Source organism: Pteronotus mesoamericanus, unplaced genomic scaffold (assembly GCF_021234165.1).
Source record: "Pteronotus mesoamericanus isolate MK-2021 breed Mesoamerican mustached bat unplaced genomic scaffold, CSHL_Meso_final contig_164, whole genome shotgun sequence".
NCBI classification, from domain to species: Eukaryota; Metazoa; Chordata; class Mammalia; order Chiroptera; family Mormoopidae; genus Pteronotus; species Pteronotus mesoamericanus.
This window is the reverse complement of record NW_026555065.1, coordinates 22,338,821-22,357,310: the sequence shown is the minus strand read 5'-3', so window position 1 is coordinate 22,357,310 and position 18,490 is coordinate 22,338,821. Positions and strand designations below refer to the sequence as shown.

General features: G+C 37.7%; 1 protein-coding gene across 2 annotated transcripts in view; it reads right to left on the bottom strand.

Moving 5' to 3' along the window:
* Positions 1-18,490, bottom strand: part of ZNF106 (zinc finger protein 106) — a 60,586-nt gene that overhangs the window by 13,283 nt on the left and 28,813 nt on the right. For both annotated transcript variants that reach the window (XM_054565537.1, XM_054565538.1), the window contains 11 exons: positions 15,938-16,138; positions 11,083-13,254; positions 9,505-10,135; positions 8,242-8,311; positions 6,563-6,717; positions 6,418-6,478; positions 5,606-5,941; positions 2,889-3,669; positions 2,466-2,521; positions 1,750-1,895; positions 319-453 (listed from right to left, as the gene is read on the bottom strand). In XM_054565537.1, the coding sequence (XP_054421512.1) occupies positions 319-453; positions 1,750-1,895; positions 2,466-2,521; positions 2,889-3,669; positions 5,606-5,941; positions 6,418-6,478; positions 6,563-6,717; positions 8,242-8,311; positions 9,505-10,135; positions 11,083-13,254; positions 15,938-16,138 (4,744 nt within the window). The remainder of the gene's footprint in view (positions 1-318; positions 454-1,749; positions 1,896-2,465; positions 2,522-2,888; positions 3,670-5,605; positions 5,942-6,417; positions 6,479-6,562; positions 6,718-8,241; positions 8,312-9,504; positions 10,136-11,082; positions 13,255-15,937; positions 16,139-18,490) is intronic.

Genomic DNA, 18,490 nt, shown 5'->3' with positions numbered 1-18,490 from the left:
TGTTGCCTCTAGTTAACCCAAGTTAGACCTTTCTCGTAATTTTATAAAGAAAACTGAATACCATACAATGATAAAAAAACAACTATTGGCACATGCAACAATATACATGACCTTCAGATATTATGGTGAGCTAAAACTAGGCATGAAAGAATATGTGAGTATGTTTACTAGGATAAAATTCAAGCACAAACCTACAGTGACAGAAGGAAAAGAGAAAGTGGGAAGAATGAAGCATCTGTCTCAGTGCCTCCACTCTACATAGTAAATACAGTCAAAGCAGTTCAGTATCATCACTTTTGATTCTATGGACCCACTTACCTTCACATTATAGCAGCGAATGGTGTGGTCGCTGGAACCAGTGTACAGGGCAGCATTCTTCCCAGAGATCTGAGTAACCAGGAGGCAGTTCACTTTGGAAGTATGGCCCTCAAAGACACCAATGCACTTGCGACTCTAAAGCCAGCACAGATCACATTAGCACTTGTGGATACAGATGGACCAGATAACACATTTCCTCATCAAAAAGATGCTGAAACATGACAGTTCACTGCTGTATCCTCAATGCCTAGAGAAGTACCTGGTGACATGTGGCAAGATACTTCCAACTATGTTAGCTGAGTCATACCAAAAAATACTTAGGGCAATCCACTATAAGGTAGATTAAAAGCTTAACTGATGCCTAGGGCAAGGCTCTCCAACACAGAGACCAAAAATCTAGCAAATCCAAACTGTAGATAATTACTGAGATAAGTTCCTGCATTTGATCAGTAGCTTATGAGAATGCTACTAACCAGGTGTCACCACAGGTTCTCGTGGTCCAGGTGTGGTTTCATAAGAGGACATCTTACTAGTTATCTGTATTATCTCTGAGATCTCTTTAGAATGTACAGATATACATATATTTATCTCGCAATTTAGAGTGAGAACCGGTCCCCCAAATCTCATGCTCATGCTTCCTGGTACCTTTGCTCCCTTCCTTCAGTCACCCCTTTGGCCCACCGTGTTATTAGGCTAAAGGAATTTATACACCTACTGGTTACAGCAAACACATTTCCTTGGTCTATCATCTAACTTTTGATTTTCAGTTTCAAATAGTTTCACAATGTTTATTTGGACAAGATAATAATGTTCCTAAAGTTTATTGGCTGTCACTGTTGATAAATAGAGTTAGTCTGACATATACCAAATCCAAAACTCAAAAGCTCATTTTATGAAAATTAAGAGTCATGACCATTAGATTATAGTAAGTGTGTATAGGGGAATACTGTTGCTCTCCTTAATAACTTGCATAATTAATTTTCAGGGAAAATGCCTCCTTTAATACTTCCTCAATATTTATTTTGCCCCTTCTCTATTACTCATCAGCTAGGCGACTGACCTCATCACCAACTCAGGGCTGAGATCTGACTAGCCCATGTCTGTTGTTGTAATCCCACCTTCCTTTGCCAAGTGATTATCCAGGGAATAAAGCACGAGATCCTTATCTGGTGGTGGGAGAGAAAAGAAACCCCAGTAGCTCCCGGCTTCTGTTTGTGAGGTGATAGGAAGAGGTGATACAAAGAAGGCACCATAGAGACAGAATAAAACTAAGTGCCCAGTGACCCAGCTGGGCAGCTGAATCAACTGTACCTGAAGTTAGTCTAAAGCCCACCTCATATCTAAACGGCAAAGAAAGTCCCCCATTGTTCCAAGCTGGAGTTTCTAAAACCTGCAACTATCAAAAACACTCAAATTGCTATATCAACTTACCACCAGATTATAAACTCGCACAGTTTTATCTGCCGAACAGGTATATAGTAAGTTCCCAAATATCTGAATTGCATTCACTGCAGCTTGGTGTCCCTCAAAACTCCCTTCGGTGGGTTCATTATCATCTCCTGGCTCTGAGGAGATTTCTAGAAAACAAGACTATGTTTCAGAGACATACCTGCTGTGTCTGAAAAGATACTCAAAAATTAAAACCATTAAATAATATAGTGGTCCCTGGATTCTCTGTAAAACCTAGTTCCCCTTGCAAAACACCACATTTTTCATTAAAATATTCATTATGAAGATTTCATAGTCAAAGAAGGAAGGGAAAGCCTTTCACTTAAGAAAATGATAAATAATGAGTTTCTGAGTGGTAATGGGAAGGTATCAAATGTCTGTCGCATATTATTTTGTTGAGTAAGGCATTATTTTTAAAGCAGGTCCTTCTCAAAGCAAAAGCTCCTGGAGTCAATGAAACCTTAATACTAACTAAATGAACAGAGAAGAGAGCCAGGTAAGCGAGATGGGAGTGAGAAACTGAAAAGCCAGGATCTGAGGATGTAGGAATATTACAATTGCTGGTCAAAGCAATCATCTTGCTGATAACTCCTGTCCCCTATTCTATAAGCATATTTAAGTAGATTTAAACCCTAGCTCTAACATTTACAAGGCTTTTTCTCTGTGGTTAATTTAAATAAAATAGAATAACCAAATACCTGAAGAATTCTTTGATCCTTTTATGGAGGAGATCACAGTCTGAGTTTCTGCCACACTACAAAATAATAGCAAAAGTCTTCTTAGCATCTGTGTGAATAGGACAGGTAGTAAAACTTAAATTTTCCTGACTCAAAATATTGTTCTAATCAATGGGCAAAGTAACAATGACCTGAAGTCATTTTTCCATCTGAAATTTCTATATGAAAGGAAATAAAAGTACAGTAAATTTTTACAACACAAATGAGAAAGCAGGAAATCTCCATTGCCAAGGTTTGAGTCTTTCACATTGGCAATGCCTACTGATTTTCTATAAATTTGATTCTTTTAAAAATTCTGAGTCCTAACAAAAAGTTCTATTTTTTTAAAGAAAAGTAGAACTTCAGGTGAAAGCTGTTCTGAGTGGATCAATACAACATCCCTACCTTACAGGGATACCATCTTTATAACGAGTGCCAATCTCACTGGTAGAGCTAACTTCATCACAACCAGAACGAGAAGTTTCTAATGAGTTTTCCTCTGTGCAGTTCCAAATATCCTTCTTAGATGGGCTGTCTGGTTTCTCTTCTCCAGATTCAGAAGAATCAATGGCTACTACTTCTAACTGAGGGTTAGGAACTTCTAGGACTTCCAGAGAGGAGTCACTGTCTGGCTCATCTCTGACACTCTCTTGTTCTGGACCAGTTCTGCTATCCTCCCAGGTGGAGGTTGTCACTTTCCCTCCTTTAGCTGACTTTCCAGTTTTTACTTTCCTCACAGGTTTGGCAGTAAATACATCCTGTTCCGTGTCACTGTTCTCAGGAACATGGGCAGCCCGCAGAGTTTTCTTCTTCCTAAGTTTCTTCTTTTTCTTGTTACCCCTAGTTTCAGCTGATGTCAGAGTAGACTCTGCGTGTTGTTCAGGCTGGTCAGCCGGAGAGTGGGGCTCCCTCTCCAAAGGGGTTTCTGAAGCAAAGGACAATCTTGGAAAAGAATTGGTACAGGCTTCAGACCCACTGTTGCCTTTGGCTGGATCTTCACTTTCTTTATTTATGCCAGGAAGACCAGCTGATTGGGAATAGAGGGCATTTTCTCTGTTTCTGGAATTTCCTTGTTCCACAGAAAACTTCAGTGCTTGGCTAGGTTCCTGGGAACCTTCTGTTAGCTCTGACAAAGGCAATGTTGCAGTGATGCCAGGGGAAACTGGGCGATGGTCACTGATCTCTCCTGAGTAGAGAAGAAGAATGTTATCGCACCTTTTTATGTCTGCTATTTATAGTCAAAAACTGCAATTATTTGTCGCTGATTGAAACTCTAACAAATAATGACATTTCGATGATGTTAACTAAGCCATGGCTTTTAAAGCTATTATCTCTCTTCTCAACTTCCCATGACCTATAAAAATTTCTAATACAGCACGTAGTACACTTAGCTTTGCATTAATCTCACAAATAACATACATGTCTTATACCCTACATGAGCTCTTTATGGGCAGGAATTGTTTCTATCATTCTTCTTCCTTTCTTATTTGAAATGTCCACATACTGATCATTGTGTTTTATTTTTAGTAGACGCTTAGGTATCTACTTATCTGAAACGCATTCACCTTTATTTTCTAAATTTTCACTATGCATTTTACCTGTACATCATCCAGTTTAGCTACACACTAGTAGTTAAAAAGCCAGCTGACTTAAAAACGTCTATTTTCTTGACTTAATTATTTCATGTCTACAAATTTAAAATGATGAAATAATCAGACGTACTTAAAGGTACATACAACATGTTACACGGAATACTAAAAAAGGGGAGAAAACCTGAACAAAGAGTATATAAATTATTGCATATCCAGATTTTATGCAACTTGCTATAAACTGCATAATTTGAGAAATGTTATGCAACTGGTAAAATAAAATATTTTAGATGAATTATTTTTATGACACAGGGAAATGACAATGACATATTAAGGGAAAAAAGCTAGATTATAACAGACTATTTTTTCTTTGTATAAAGTTTACAAGTAAGATTTAAGAAAAGACTGAAATATATACCTAGATTTTTAGTTTCTCAATTATTTACAATGAACATGAATTCATTTTGCAATCAGAAAAAGAAATCTAATAAAAGCTATTTTTGAAAAAATTAGCTTAAAAGTCTCTATATTGCTTCATTACTAATTTTAAAAAAAATACTAAATATTATCCATGTAAAAGTAACAAATTCAATATAAAATATACATTTGATACAGATATCTAGATCAGTGTTGCAACAGGTAGCCAAATCTAGGGTGATTCTTCAGACTTTTAATTCTGGCTCAAGAAATCACACACCAGTCTGTTTACTTTTTACTTAACTACTAATACAGCATCATTGTGATTATGCAAACTTAAGGTAAGATCTTAAATTGCTTAGAAGTTATCCTCAAATGGTAACCAGGTGTTATTTTATGAAAAGACTAAAAACCTTGGCTACTTCTCAAAACCACCCAAGTTCCTATGAGATGATTCCAAGCCCCAGAGCCCCGCTCTGCCTTTCATCCTGGGCACCTGCCTCTCAGGCTCGTATTAATCCTGGCTTGTGCTTTAGCTCCAGGGTCCCCAATCTCTGGGGCAGCAGACCAGTACTGGTGCGGGCCTGTCTGAACCGCCCCCCACCCCCCACGCGCCCGGACCACACAGCAGGAGGTGAGCTTAAATGCAATGCACTTGAGTCATCTGGAGACCATCCCCCCACCCGTGCCCCCAGATCCATGGAAAAACTGTTTTCCACAAAACCAGTCCCTGGTGCCAAAAAGGTTGGGGACTGCTGCTTTACATGATAAAGACAGTTAACTGCTGAGAAATTCAGAGGATACATCTTATTTAGAAAATTTACTGAACATCATCAACCTTGTTTATCTCCCAAAAAGTAAATAATTCTGCACCAATCCTAATAAACAGAATTTTTAAGTGCTAATTCAAAGTCAAATTAGTAATTAGATGGTAGAAAATTAAGGAAAAGTTACTGGTATTTATATAATCCTCCTGAATGGAGAAAACCTCAAGAAAAATTAATTGTAATAACCTCAGTTTAATGGGCAAGTATAACTTTACATCACTGATATAAAAGTGCCCTAGACCCACTACAGGGTTGCCCTTAAACCAGAGAAAAGTTTACATACTATTACCTTGCAGTAATTCCTTGGACACACTGCAAGGAGAGATGTGTGACACAGCATTCAAATTCTCGTCTTGTTCAGATGACATAGGTTCTTGTTTTATCTGAATTGATGAGTCTGGAGCTGGAACACTGCCATAAGCTTGGAAAGTAGGAGATGTGGTTACTTGGAAAGGGACTCCCGTGGATGATGGAGACACATGGGAAGACGGAGACTCCAGAAGAAGTGGGAAAAAGGGAGCAGGCAGCAGCGTGGCATCAGCAGATGTTTGAGATCTGCTGCTCTTTTGTTCTCGTGTAAGGCTACAGGGAACCTGGTATGGGCGTTCAGAAGGTTCGTATGTTTCTAAAATGGAAAATATACATATGTGTAAATGCAAAAATGTTATCTGAAAAGTCACTGTTCCTTAGACAATGTGTGTTTTTAAAGATTACAAGAGAATTTAAAGTCCCTCATAATTATTCAAAATAGATTGTCTTATATCTACAAAACCACCAAGGATATAGACAAAACAGGTATTAATATTCTAACTTTTCAGATTTTAAGTGACTTATCCAATGTCATATAGATACTAATGGAAGAGCCAAGATTCAAACCCAGGTCTTTTGATTCCTAACCCAAAGCTCTCTCTGTAACATACTATCTCCAATGCTAAGCATTCTAGGGATGTAGGGTCTAACAGGCTTTTTTATAGAAGAATGAAACCAAAGAAACATGAAGAAAAATTTTATAACTTTTTAATGATTGCTTTAATTCCCAACTACAGAGGAAAAAAGTAACAAGCCACAGAGGGCCCAATCCATCATATTATCTCTAAATACCTTGTAATCCCTGTAGAATTTGTATTCTATGGGTCCTTAGTGCACTCATCTCCATAGTTATCTAAAAAAAAAGTATTTTGTTATGTATTTTCAAATCCAACTTCAGAGATGATCCATTTTCATTAAATGTTCCATCTGCTTTTACCTGCTGTTTGAGCATAAGTAGCCTCTGAACTTCAACATAAGCTGTCTGAAGTGCTGCACGGGCTTGCAGAAGGCTGTTATCCATGCATTGCAATGATTTGCTTAGTTCTTCCTCCCTTAAAGAAATATTCAGCAGCTGGTCAACCTGAGAACGTTCTGTCAAAAGAAACCACAAGCTTCAGTTTAATACTGGAGACTTCTCTTTAATAATACAGCTCCTCAGAGGATGGAACTACATCAGCCATGTAGGATTAAGTCTTTATTTTCTCCCCAAAACGTACTAAAGGCTCATCAAATCTCACAAATCATGTTAAACCTGATGCTGTCAGAGCTAGGAACCAAAAGTTGAGACCTGACAAGATGGAGGTGCTGCAAAGGTTCAAAAGTACCGCCCATGGTACCATCTTACCTAAGAGCCATTTTCTACCATTATCCATCCAAGTGAAATCTTTGTCCAAAGCAAGTCAACTGCTGTAGTTTTCATTTCCCTTTCTTCCTTTATCTACCACTCTCCTCGCCTAGGGCATTTTCTTACATCGGGCTCCAGACTTGTTCTGCTTGTACTCTCTTCTCAGTCCATATTTTTCTAGTCTGTTAGTTAACATAGCTGTCTTTATTACAGAAGTCTTCCTGAAGGAGATACGGCTTTGAAATAGTCCACTTACGTAACTTTAAATAAAATGCTCTACTACGTGTATGAATTTGTCATCTTTATGTTTGTCTCCTTCCCATTCAATATGCCAGGACCCCTTTCCTAACTCTAGACCCCACATATCCAACTACCAAGTCAAGCATCTCAACCTAGGCGTCTCTACGGTCCTTTAACTCAAGGGATCCAAAAAGGAATGCATCACCTTCCTCTCCTTTCAACCCGCTCCCCTCATGGAATTTTCCAGCTCTACAAATGATACTATCATCCACCCAGGGGTGTCCAACCTTTTGGTGTCTCTGGGCCACAATGGAAGAAAAAGAGTTGCCTTGGGCCACACATTAAATACACAAACACTAATGAAAACTGATGAGCAAAAAAAGGGTTTTAAGGAAATTTACAATTTTGTGTGGGGCCACATTCATAGCCATCCTGGGTCACATGCAGGCTGCAGACTGGACACGCCTGATCCACACAGTAGCCCCAGCTATCAACTGGGGTCATACTTGACTCCTACCTTACGCATCACTTCCATTCACCCAAGGCTTATCCACTTCCCACAGGGTTACAGTCAGTGGAGAGCAAGCGTTATAGACTCATATTAGCTAGGGAACCACATCAATGACTTCTCTCCTTAATTCACATGAGAAAAGCAACAAAGATGCCTCAAAAATGGAGACTAAAAGAAATGGCTATAAATGACAAAGATGGACAAAAATTTACCAAAGGCTTGTTTTCCTTCATCCCACATAAGGCCCAATGGGACTCATATTGAACTCAATTTGTCCAAGATACATATTAACTTTACCTGACAGGTCTATGTGAGATTGTGTATTTCTTCTATAGCTGCAACTACATATATAGTAGAAAATCAAACTTTTCTATGTCATTAAGCAAGAAAACATAAAAAATTAATAATACTAAATGGGCAATCAATGTTTGATAACCACAAGCTATACTCTTGTCAAGTTGTAAAAAGGCTGAGTTGCTAAAAGAACAATTTCTTTCTGCCACAATATTCTGCATTATACCTTTCTTTCCTTTAATTTTCCTTCTTTTATTTTTTCTCTCAAGACTTGGGACTTCAGGAGAAGATCCATCCTAAGGAAATACAGAAGAATGAATAATATTAAATGTGTAATGGCTATTATCCAGGAGGGAAAAAAACAATCAGTTCTGAGATAGTCATATAATATTCTTCATTATTTCTACCATCTCTAACAGGATAGGAGTAGAAGTCCCATGCACATGGTAGGAACTAAAATATCAGTTGAATAAATGTGTATGATTTTAAAAAAAGGATCTAAAGTCAAGTACCTTCCCAACATTCTAGGGATGGTAAAGCCCACAAGGCACAGGCAAAGCATTTCAAACCTTGGCACAGCAAGACACAGATAAAAGTGTGGACAAAGCCAGTGATAGACATATCTGATTTCATTATGGCATAGTTTCTACTTTAAATTTCAGCAACAAAATCTTTAAAACAAGAAGCTAAACAACCTAGAGACAAGCCCCAAGATATTAGCTCCAACAATATCCATCCACTACTGTGCCTAGCTCAAAGTGGAGGGCAGAGTTGGAATTGAATCCAGGTTTACAACCCAGACTCTTATCCACTCTTCTACATTGCTTCAGTATTAAAGGACACATTCCGTTTTCTCGCAGTGCCAAGTTCCAGGCTGTATCACCATCACAAGTCTTTCTTTTCATAAAGGGTCCCTGAAAGGGTTAAGCAATATTGGCAACAAAGATGCCAGAAGTGATGTCAGTGAAGGAATGGATTCTGAAAGGCCAGGCTGGATAAATGACTACAAATATTGCTAAGACTATGCTCCTATAGATGTATTCTGGTACTATTGAAACTACCTTGGTGTTAAGCCTAAAACTCCTCGATCCAACAAGTCTACAAGCCCTCCAAAGGCAACACTGGAATGCCTTTCTTCAGCAGCCGTACAGAATGCATCATGGAAACAGATAAAGTTACAGCTGAAGATGTGGCTTACTCCTTGTCAGGTGATACAAAGACTGACTGGCTTGATGACTAATTTTAGAGATGACTTCATATTTTCCTAGTACTGTACTTTCATATTCAATTACATCTAACTTTGTAGAATTACTCAGTGAAAGAAACCAGTAGAATAATCTGAAAGTAAGTGTAAGAACCTCACAAGTCTTCTATTCCAAAGTAAAGAGAACCCCAGATACACGGGAAAATTTAAACAGTTAATTCTTTTTTCTAACATTCAAGTTACCACATAAAATATCTTATAAAAGGCACAGGGAATCATACTCACTCCAGTGGCTCTTCGTTTTTTTCTAATGCTCTGGCCGTCATTTTGTTCAGCACCAGAGGTACAGCTACTGTCTGTGCCTGCATCTGCCAAACTGGAGATTGCAACGGCTGAGGATGCATTTGATGATAAAGAGTTTCCTTCTCCATTACTCTCCTGGGCATTTTGATTCTCTGAAGGCGGTGCAGAACTTTCCTGGCTGTTCAGGTCTTTTGCCAAATGCATCAAGGGTATCGTACAGTCAGAGGATGACTGTGCACTATGTCGTCTTCGAGTAGCAACATTTTCAGCCCTTTCACCTGTTCTTAGGGAGGCAGCCAGAGGTGTCACTTCCTGCTTAAGACCCATGGTTGTTTTCTGACTCTGTGCAGCCCTCAGTGAGTTACTGGGTGAAAAAATCTGCTGGGGCTCGTTTTCCTTGCCTGTGCCTTCCTCACTGAAGAAGCTGTATACAGAAGGAGCCCTGTCCATGATCACACTGCTCTCAGAAAGGCTTCGCTTCCTCGCCAACCCAGGGGATGAAGAAATGGAAACATCTTCCCACTGGAATCCTAGATTGGCCAGGTCAGGCTCCCCATCCAAATCCAAGACCTCTTGTTCATTTTGTACTAGAGGCACCATTTCTATGCCAAACCTTAAGAAAGAAAGAAAAAAAAATCATAAATCAAACATGGTGAGAGAAGGGAGCACCACTTAATGTGACAGACTCCCTTAAGCACTGAGGCTACACATATAGAAGTATGTCTAAATTAGAGGTTAATATTAAATAGAGATTAGTATACAGCTATGAAAATACCTTTGGGAGTGAAAATTGAGGGTTTCATTTTAATATGGAGCTCAAAACCATCAATAAGTACATAATTTTAACAGCAAACAAAACAAAGATGTTTATTAAGCATTAACAAATACCAGCTACTATACTAAGAACTTTAGAGTATCAATAATACAAGTTATGGAAAAGGAAAAGGGGGTACAATAAATGTTATTTCAATAAAGATAGAAATTTAAGCCTGGGGGGCTTTATAATTATAATACAGCAGGATGATTTTCAAGTAGCAAACCTATGTTGAACGCTGCTTTACCATTCAGAAAAGTTTTGTACCTCAGTGTCAAATGATTAGGCAAAATACTATACCACTACTTAAGAGAAAATATTTTATGATCACAAAAATAACGCTGAGAGTAAACACAAAGGTCCATAGGTTCTAAGTGAAAGGTAATGAGAACAGTTACACTTAAAAGTTGCACCACCTCAACATCTACATATAAGATACAGATTTACATACTTTTTTTATGCTGTCACTTTCTGACCCCTAAAACCAAAGTGCTGTATTTCCGATTTTTTTCCTATGTCCCCATCTCATTTCTCAGAAGTAGTACACTTCTTTTTCATCTGAATTCCCTGCTAGGAAATACTTTATTCCATTTGTTATAGAGTGGCAGGAATTCTTTAACATTTAAACCAGACATCTATGACACGTTTTTTGCAAGCATTTAATTAACTATAAGAAGAATTCTCTTGACCAGGTCAAAGTATAAGCTTAAAAGAAAGATAAATCGATACTGAAAAGAGGCACATACCTGGGTAAGCCTTTGCCTAACTCTTGCTTTTTCTTGGTTACTTGATGAATGACCTGTTCCCAGTTGACATTTCTCCGAGATGCATTTAGAATCTGCCGAAGAGTTGGCTTGAGCCCAGATTCCTTCTCTGTTTCACTCTTTCGATGACCATTAGTATTGCGAATGCGGCGAGCACTGTTGAGGTTTGGCTCAGGAAGGTGTGCTCCAGTTTTGCTCTTCAAACTAATGTGCCGAGTGAGATCTCTTTGGAGTGAGGCAGGAAAGCCGAGCTTACTTAATTCAGGCAGGAGAAGGCCTGAGGGCTGAGCTATATCACTCTTTTGAAGCTCTGCATCCAAGCTGGTACTCTCAAAGCCTTCTGTTTCATATGAAACATGAGATTTAACAGAGTCATCAGCCTGTACATCTTCTAGAGAGGTTTTCAAGTCTAGCAGCAAGTCAGGGTGTGGACTGGTGGCAGATGTCATTTGTAACTCAGATTCTTTCAGGTGAACTACTGAATTACATGGGGAAGTGGACAGTTTTCGAGATGTTTTCAGGTTTTGGTCATCTCCCTCTTTCTCGTCAGCACTGTGAGTGCTGCAGGATAAAACTTCTGTAGTTGCAGAACCCAAGGTTCCAATTTTTGTTCCATGCCGTTCCATGTCAGATATCTCTCCATCACTTTCATCTTCTAATGAGCGTACTTGAAACTCAATCTTCAAAGACCCTTTTTCAGACTCTTCCACATTCCTGCTAGCTTTTGCACAGTTCCTGGTCCTTTTAGAGGTGGTGAGAAGCGGATTTTGCAATGACTCATGAAACTGTAACACCTCTTGGGCTTTTTGCAATGTATCACTTAAATTTTCACCAGGTTCCCTTTGAGTGCCAAATCTACTTTTGTTCCCCTTTAAAACACGTGAACTTTGTACTTTGGACATGCCAGGAGAATCATGACTGTCTTCTTCCTTGAGTTTGTTCAAGGAATTTGAATGTTCTCTAGAAAAAAGAGAATTTGCTTTTGTGTTTTTTGATGGATTCTTTGAACCTTGCTTTTGAGGGACTGATTTAGTGACTGGAATTGGAAGAAGTGGAGATTTTAATGACGGCATCTTATTTAGGTCATGTAGTTCAGGTTTTTCTGTAATAGGGCATTCTCTCCCCACCTCACAGGAAGCAGTACAGTCAGATGTGGCTTTGCGATTGACGGATCCACTGTGTGTTTCTTTTTGTGTTTTCCCTGTTAGGGAATTATTTGTTTCATCAATTTGGGGCTCTTGTGTTCCTGTGTTTAAGGTAAAATCAAAGAAGGGCTTGTCTATCATTTCCGACTTATTACCAGTGACTTCCTTCATTCCTGATTGTAAATCCACGGTCTTCTGGGAAGGGTAAGGAGTCCAGCGACGGAACTTTTCCCTTGCTACACTGCCATTCTTCCCACCAATTTTGGAAGCTATGGTGTCTGCCTGTTTAGTGGTTTGGCTTTCCACCTGCTCAAAATTGAAGTCAAATAAGTTTTGTGATGAAAATTTATCACTTGTAAATCCTTCAGAAGGATCTCTATATGTGGCAACTGTACCAACTTTGTCATTGTCTTGCCGCTGCCAATTATACCTCTCTTGATTGTATTTATTTGTCTTAGATTTCTTGTTCCATAGCATAGGCATATCTTCCATTTGACAGTTAGAATTTCTGTTTCTGCCTGGTTGAAATTTGTCTCCTGGACTACTATAATTCCAACTATTTGTACTACGTACACTGGATTTCCAGTTTCCGTTACTGTTGTTCATATGCCAACTGGAAAAGCCACCTGTTCCTTCAGAATGCCAGCTGGAACTCCTTCCTGTACCATTGTGATTCCAAGCTGCTGTTCCAGTATTTGAATGCCAACCACCTCCAGAATTACTGTGGTTATGGAACCAAGTTGAGGAGCCTCCTGCAATGCCCTTCTGCCACCCAGAACACCCTCTTGGTCCACCACTATTCCTCAAAGAATGTGCAAAGCTGTTTTTCCTAGTATTACTAAAGCCTTCTTTCTCCCACTTCCAGTCTCGTGGAGGAGGGCCGCGATGATGCCATGCTGGCTGACTGTAGCTCTCTCTGTCTTGGTAAGGGATTCTGTCTTCACGCCTCCATTGGAGTCGCTTGTCATCAGAGTTTATTTCTTGGCTGCTATTGGAAGGTTCATCTTGTCTGGAAGAAAAAGTTTTTCATTATTCATTTACAGGCATTCTTCCACTTCCTTTGAAGGCATAACCCACCAAGCTTCCCCTCGACCTTCTTCCCCTGTCAGAATATGTAATAGAGTCCTTTTTTTTTTTTTAAATTAATTTATTTACTTTTTAAATACATTTGTCTCTGCCTTCCCCCCACCTCTTTCCCTTGCCCCCTCCCACGAGTCCATTTTTATTTCTAATAGTGGTTGCTTTCATATATTTAAATGATAAAATTAAACTTATAGTCACAATTTATCAATTTATAAATATTATCTTGTTTCTCCTATCACCCCAGAAATATTAAAAATTTAACACATTTATACTGTGCTGCTTTTCTTGCTCCTCTTTTTCTAGGCAGGTTCTGGGATTTTTGTCCCCTTCTACTGTCCAATTGTTATTTTTACATTGTATAGCTTTTTGAAAATAAAAACAATTATATTTTGTAGCTATGGTTATCATGTTAATACAATTTAAGTTCAGCTGCTCTTAATACTGTGATTTCTCCAGTCATTGGTTCTTTCTAAAAAACCTAGTTTCCTAACCTATTTTAAATGGTAAGATTTTATTATGCATAATCACTTTCATTAATAAACACTTTATCAAGCACATATTCACCAACTATAAGTGGTGAATGAAAACTTTTATGCTTCATTTCTGTTCCAAGGACTTATAAACTAGCTGAGAAAATAAGATTACCAACAGGAGTAAAAGGGCACAAAGCAAGTAAGCAATCACCACAGTAAGTGCTATAAGGAACTCTATGTGCTAGAGGTTTTTATAAGGAAGCTTCAGCTGTTTGAACTGTTCATTTTAGACAAGGAGCTCACAGAAATATGAATAAATTTAAGAAAACATCACAAGAATGTGTGTAAAACTTTTCCTCTACAAACTTCCTATGGTGTTTAAGCACAGTGCTTATTAGCACACAGTAGGTGCTCAAAAAAATGGACTAATACTAGATAAAATTTATTGAATACCTACTAATTGTTAGGCATTTAATGCCAAGCAATTTGTATACTAATTGTTAGGCATTTAATGCTAAGCAATTTGTATACATTATCCCACTTAATAATTCTGAAACAAGTATTCTTATTACTCCTACGTTTTAGCTGAGGAAATTTAGGATTAGAGAGATTAAGTCACTCACCCAGAATACCACCACAGTAAGTGGTATGGCAGAGATTTGGACCGTGGGCAGTCTGACTCTAGCATCTACACTCTTAGCCACTAGGCCTCGGCAGAATGAAAATCCCAAAACAAAGTTTCTGTAGTTGGGTTCCCTCCTCTGAACTTGACTTGAATCTTTCATTCAGTACCGAATTATTTGGCTTTAAAAGCTTCTAATTGTCTACAAGATTTTGGACACAAATTAGAATTCCTTCCTTTTTCAGAAGATGAAATTAAAAGTTAATTTACCTAAAAGTTCAAACATCCACTTACATTATAAACTACAATGATTTCTAAACAGGAGATAAGTGTTATTATGCACATTGGTAGAATATCCGTACCACCATTAGCCAGCCTGCTTTTTATGTTTTTTCCCTAAGCAGTATGCAACTTTTGATATCCAACAAAATCACTGACTCAACTATACTAACGTGATCCAGAAATGAGAGAATTAGGCAATAAATCGGTTACAAAGTAGAATTCCTAGATCATCCTGAAATGGCTAGATCAAGGGGACAACAGCATGCAGCTAAACCCACCACCCAGAATGAACAATCGAAGTTAAAAACCTCCTGAAGGGGGGAAAAAAACATGAAGAAATAAGCAGATGACTTTAATATAGGTCACCAGCCTCTAACTAAAAATGAAGTACAGACCCTATATAGCTAGTATTCAAGAAGGATCTTTAAAATTTTATTCTTGAATTTGAAATGTTTCTCAAGTCCTAGGACTTGCAAAATTACTCCACCTCATAACTGGTTCTAGAATTCTTGCAACATTACTCCACCTCATAACTGGTTCTATCTCTCTTTTACTCATCTTAAAATTTCTGCTTCATTAAAGTCTATAGGCCACAAATCAATAAGGTTAAAATACAACAAGCAGCCTAATAAATGAATTATAGATGTAGGTGTAAAATTATGTAGTACAAGTAGAAAAACTTATACTGAAATGATCTTGACATTGTCAAGTTCAAAATAAAATTTTATTCAATAAATATTTACTAAAGCACTTAATAAAAGGATAAATCAGATTTGGTAGAAACACCATGTTAATTCACATTAGGCAAAACATTTTTTCCTAACAGATGCAATAAGAATACTATATAAAATACTCATACAAAGCTTATATACTAATACTTTTCCATTAGAAAATTTGGATATCAGACAAAAACAACTCATTGGTATCCAAAAACTTTGGTACCAATAAAGACAGTTCTAAACATAGTTATCAACCTGGTAAAAACTTCAGATATGGAGCAGCAATAGCTAGTTTTTATGTAGTAACAACTCTGAGTTTGTTTTAAAGCAGATAGTGCAGTAGTTCAAGAAAGCAATCCATTGTTCTTTTACGCATAAGACAGCAACTTCAAGCTAAACTTTAAAACTAAGATAAGGTTGAATTCTACAGGCTGACAAGTTTGGAAATGGGAAGTGTATTTTCTACTATATTGTTTCAGATAAGCTTTTTAAAAAATCAAAATCATTACTCACCGACTTTGTTCTTTCCTTTGTTTTATTAACTGAACAAGCTCCTTGTCAAAATAATCTTCTTCCTCTTCCTCTCCCTTTTCATAATCTTCTCTTTCTTGGGCATCAACATTATCTTTGTGCAACTGGCCAGAAATGTGTTTTGCATATGCAGAAAGACCCACTTCTGTGACCCCGCACACCCGGCACTCATGACTACTGTCCCTAGGGAAAGAGGGAGATGAGGGACATTCAATTCTCCCCACTGGCATGGTACACGCACCAGATCTGTTATAGTTTCCTCTGAAAGATGCTGAACACTCTGGCACAGTGGAAAATTAGTGCTAATCAATTTAAATGGTCCTTTCATCCCTTTTAATAAGTTTTGTCATAAGTTACTTTTGAAATGAATTTAAGATTCTTTTCCAGCAATCAAGAGGCAACACACTTCAGAATAATGTCATTTAGGAGGAGAAATCTTCTTGAATTGCTGTACTTAAAATCTTGCCAGAGGAAACATGGTGAAAGGGGAGGCAGGGCAGGGGGCTCAGAGCAAACAGAAGTTGCTCTGGAGCACACCCATGGTGCCAGCTGCACTCAGAAAGGCTGGTGACAGCGCCTACATTTAATCTCTGGCTCAAGAACTTTCTCCCAGTGAAAGTTAAGGGGTGGAGAAAAGAGTAGGTAGCACAGCCAATCCCAACTCAGTAACTAAATCCAACAGCTGGAGCTCTGCCTGGAATGTGAAGATTCCGGACCAGGGCAAATGACCGGAGCAGTCTCAGCAAACTTTTTTGGTCTGAATGATACATGTGATCTACATTCTGCATCAGAAGGACTTATTTTAAAGGGAATGGAAAGCATTTCAGTGGTAGGAAGTCAACAGCTGTGCTAGGCAAATGGTTTTTCTCAAGTTTCAGAAAATGCTGCAGTCTAAAGAGAAGCAAAACCAGGTTCTTAGTTAAGAACATTGACTGAGCAGACTTTTTTCCTTTCATTTCACACACTTAATGGTAAATCTACCCTTAGCCAGTTTAAGAAGCTGTAGTAGATGAATAATTTAGCTGTTTTTTTTAGTGTCCTGAAGTCCCTTGGTTATTAGTTCAGCTGTCTATGTGGTCATTGGTGAGAAATATATGAACACCATGACCACTGTTATAATGAATAAACAGAAATATTCATTCCATAATCCAAATTAGTTTAACCCTTATCATTTGCCTTGTGGTTATACTAGTGATACTTTTGTATGCTCTATGCGAATCAATTAAAAAAACAAAAAAAACAAAACCTCAACAGAGAAGACATGCCGTCTTTGATGAAACAGAAACAGACACACATAACACTACTCCATCTTCCCCCACATACAGGGTCCGGCACAAATAATGCCCCTTAATTATTACAAAATCATAAGCATGTAATTCATAACATAACAATATCACACTCAAGCAGACCATATGACATTTTAGGTGAAGGGTTCAAATTAAAACTATAAATTATTACACACATATTATTACCCTACCAACCACGCTCAAGCAGGTGTTACTTCTGCTGGACCCTGTATATCTATCAAGACATGCAGAATCCATACCATTTAACCAGAAGAGACCTTCAAAACTGAGTACTTCATTTACTAGTTACAGATCACCTGAACAGTCATTTTAAAAATAAATAAATAAACTTATTGAGCATCTACTAAATTCCAGGCACCATGGTAAGTAGATGGTTATGGTTGTCTAGCGTAACAAAGTAAAAACAAAAAATGCCCGGTATGCTCAGTAAATTAAAAAACAAACATACACTATTTTTTACTTTGTAAGAATCATTAAAAACACCCCAGAAAAATGGGGACAATGCATAAAGTTTTTTGAACTTTGTAACCTTAAATGCTCTGGATAAAATATAGTCTTTGACATTAAGATTTAATTTAATGAGTTCTAACCAGGTTCCCTGAAAATATCATTACCTGATTATCCTGAATATCAATATTCTAATTCTTTTTAATCCTCCAGGAACTTTAGTACATTATTTGAGAATTTTTTACTACATTTATGTACTTAAAAAAGAATGATTCTCAACTTTCTCCAATTTAGCAGGGATAGCCATGCTCCTCTCATACAATTAAAATGATGGCAGCTCATTCAAAGTGAAGGGTAACTTGTAACAAAACAAGCCTTTTCTCTCAGCAACACTGAAACAAGTTTAAAATATAGAAATATAAGTCTACCCTCAATGGGCAGCTTCAGAAGACTATAACTAATCTAGAATGCAAATAATTTATACTATCATAAAAACTTTAACCAGCTGAATTTTCTGGTTAGAAAATCTTTTTGACTTTAAACTCTCTAAAACTATGGAAAATGTTTTTAGTCTTCTTTTTTACCTAAAAACTTATAGAATGCTAAACTGAATATTGCAGTACCAGGAACATCATTCTAAAAGGTATTAAGTAACATCCCTGATTATATCCTTACTTCTAAAATGCAGAGAATTTTTTCATGTCCAAATCATCAAAGTCTCCCTCTTTTTAAAGGCATAACTTGAAGGCCACATTGACTTTTAAGGAACGCCATGTAAACT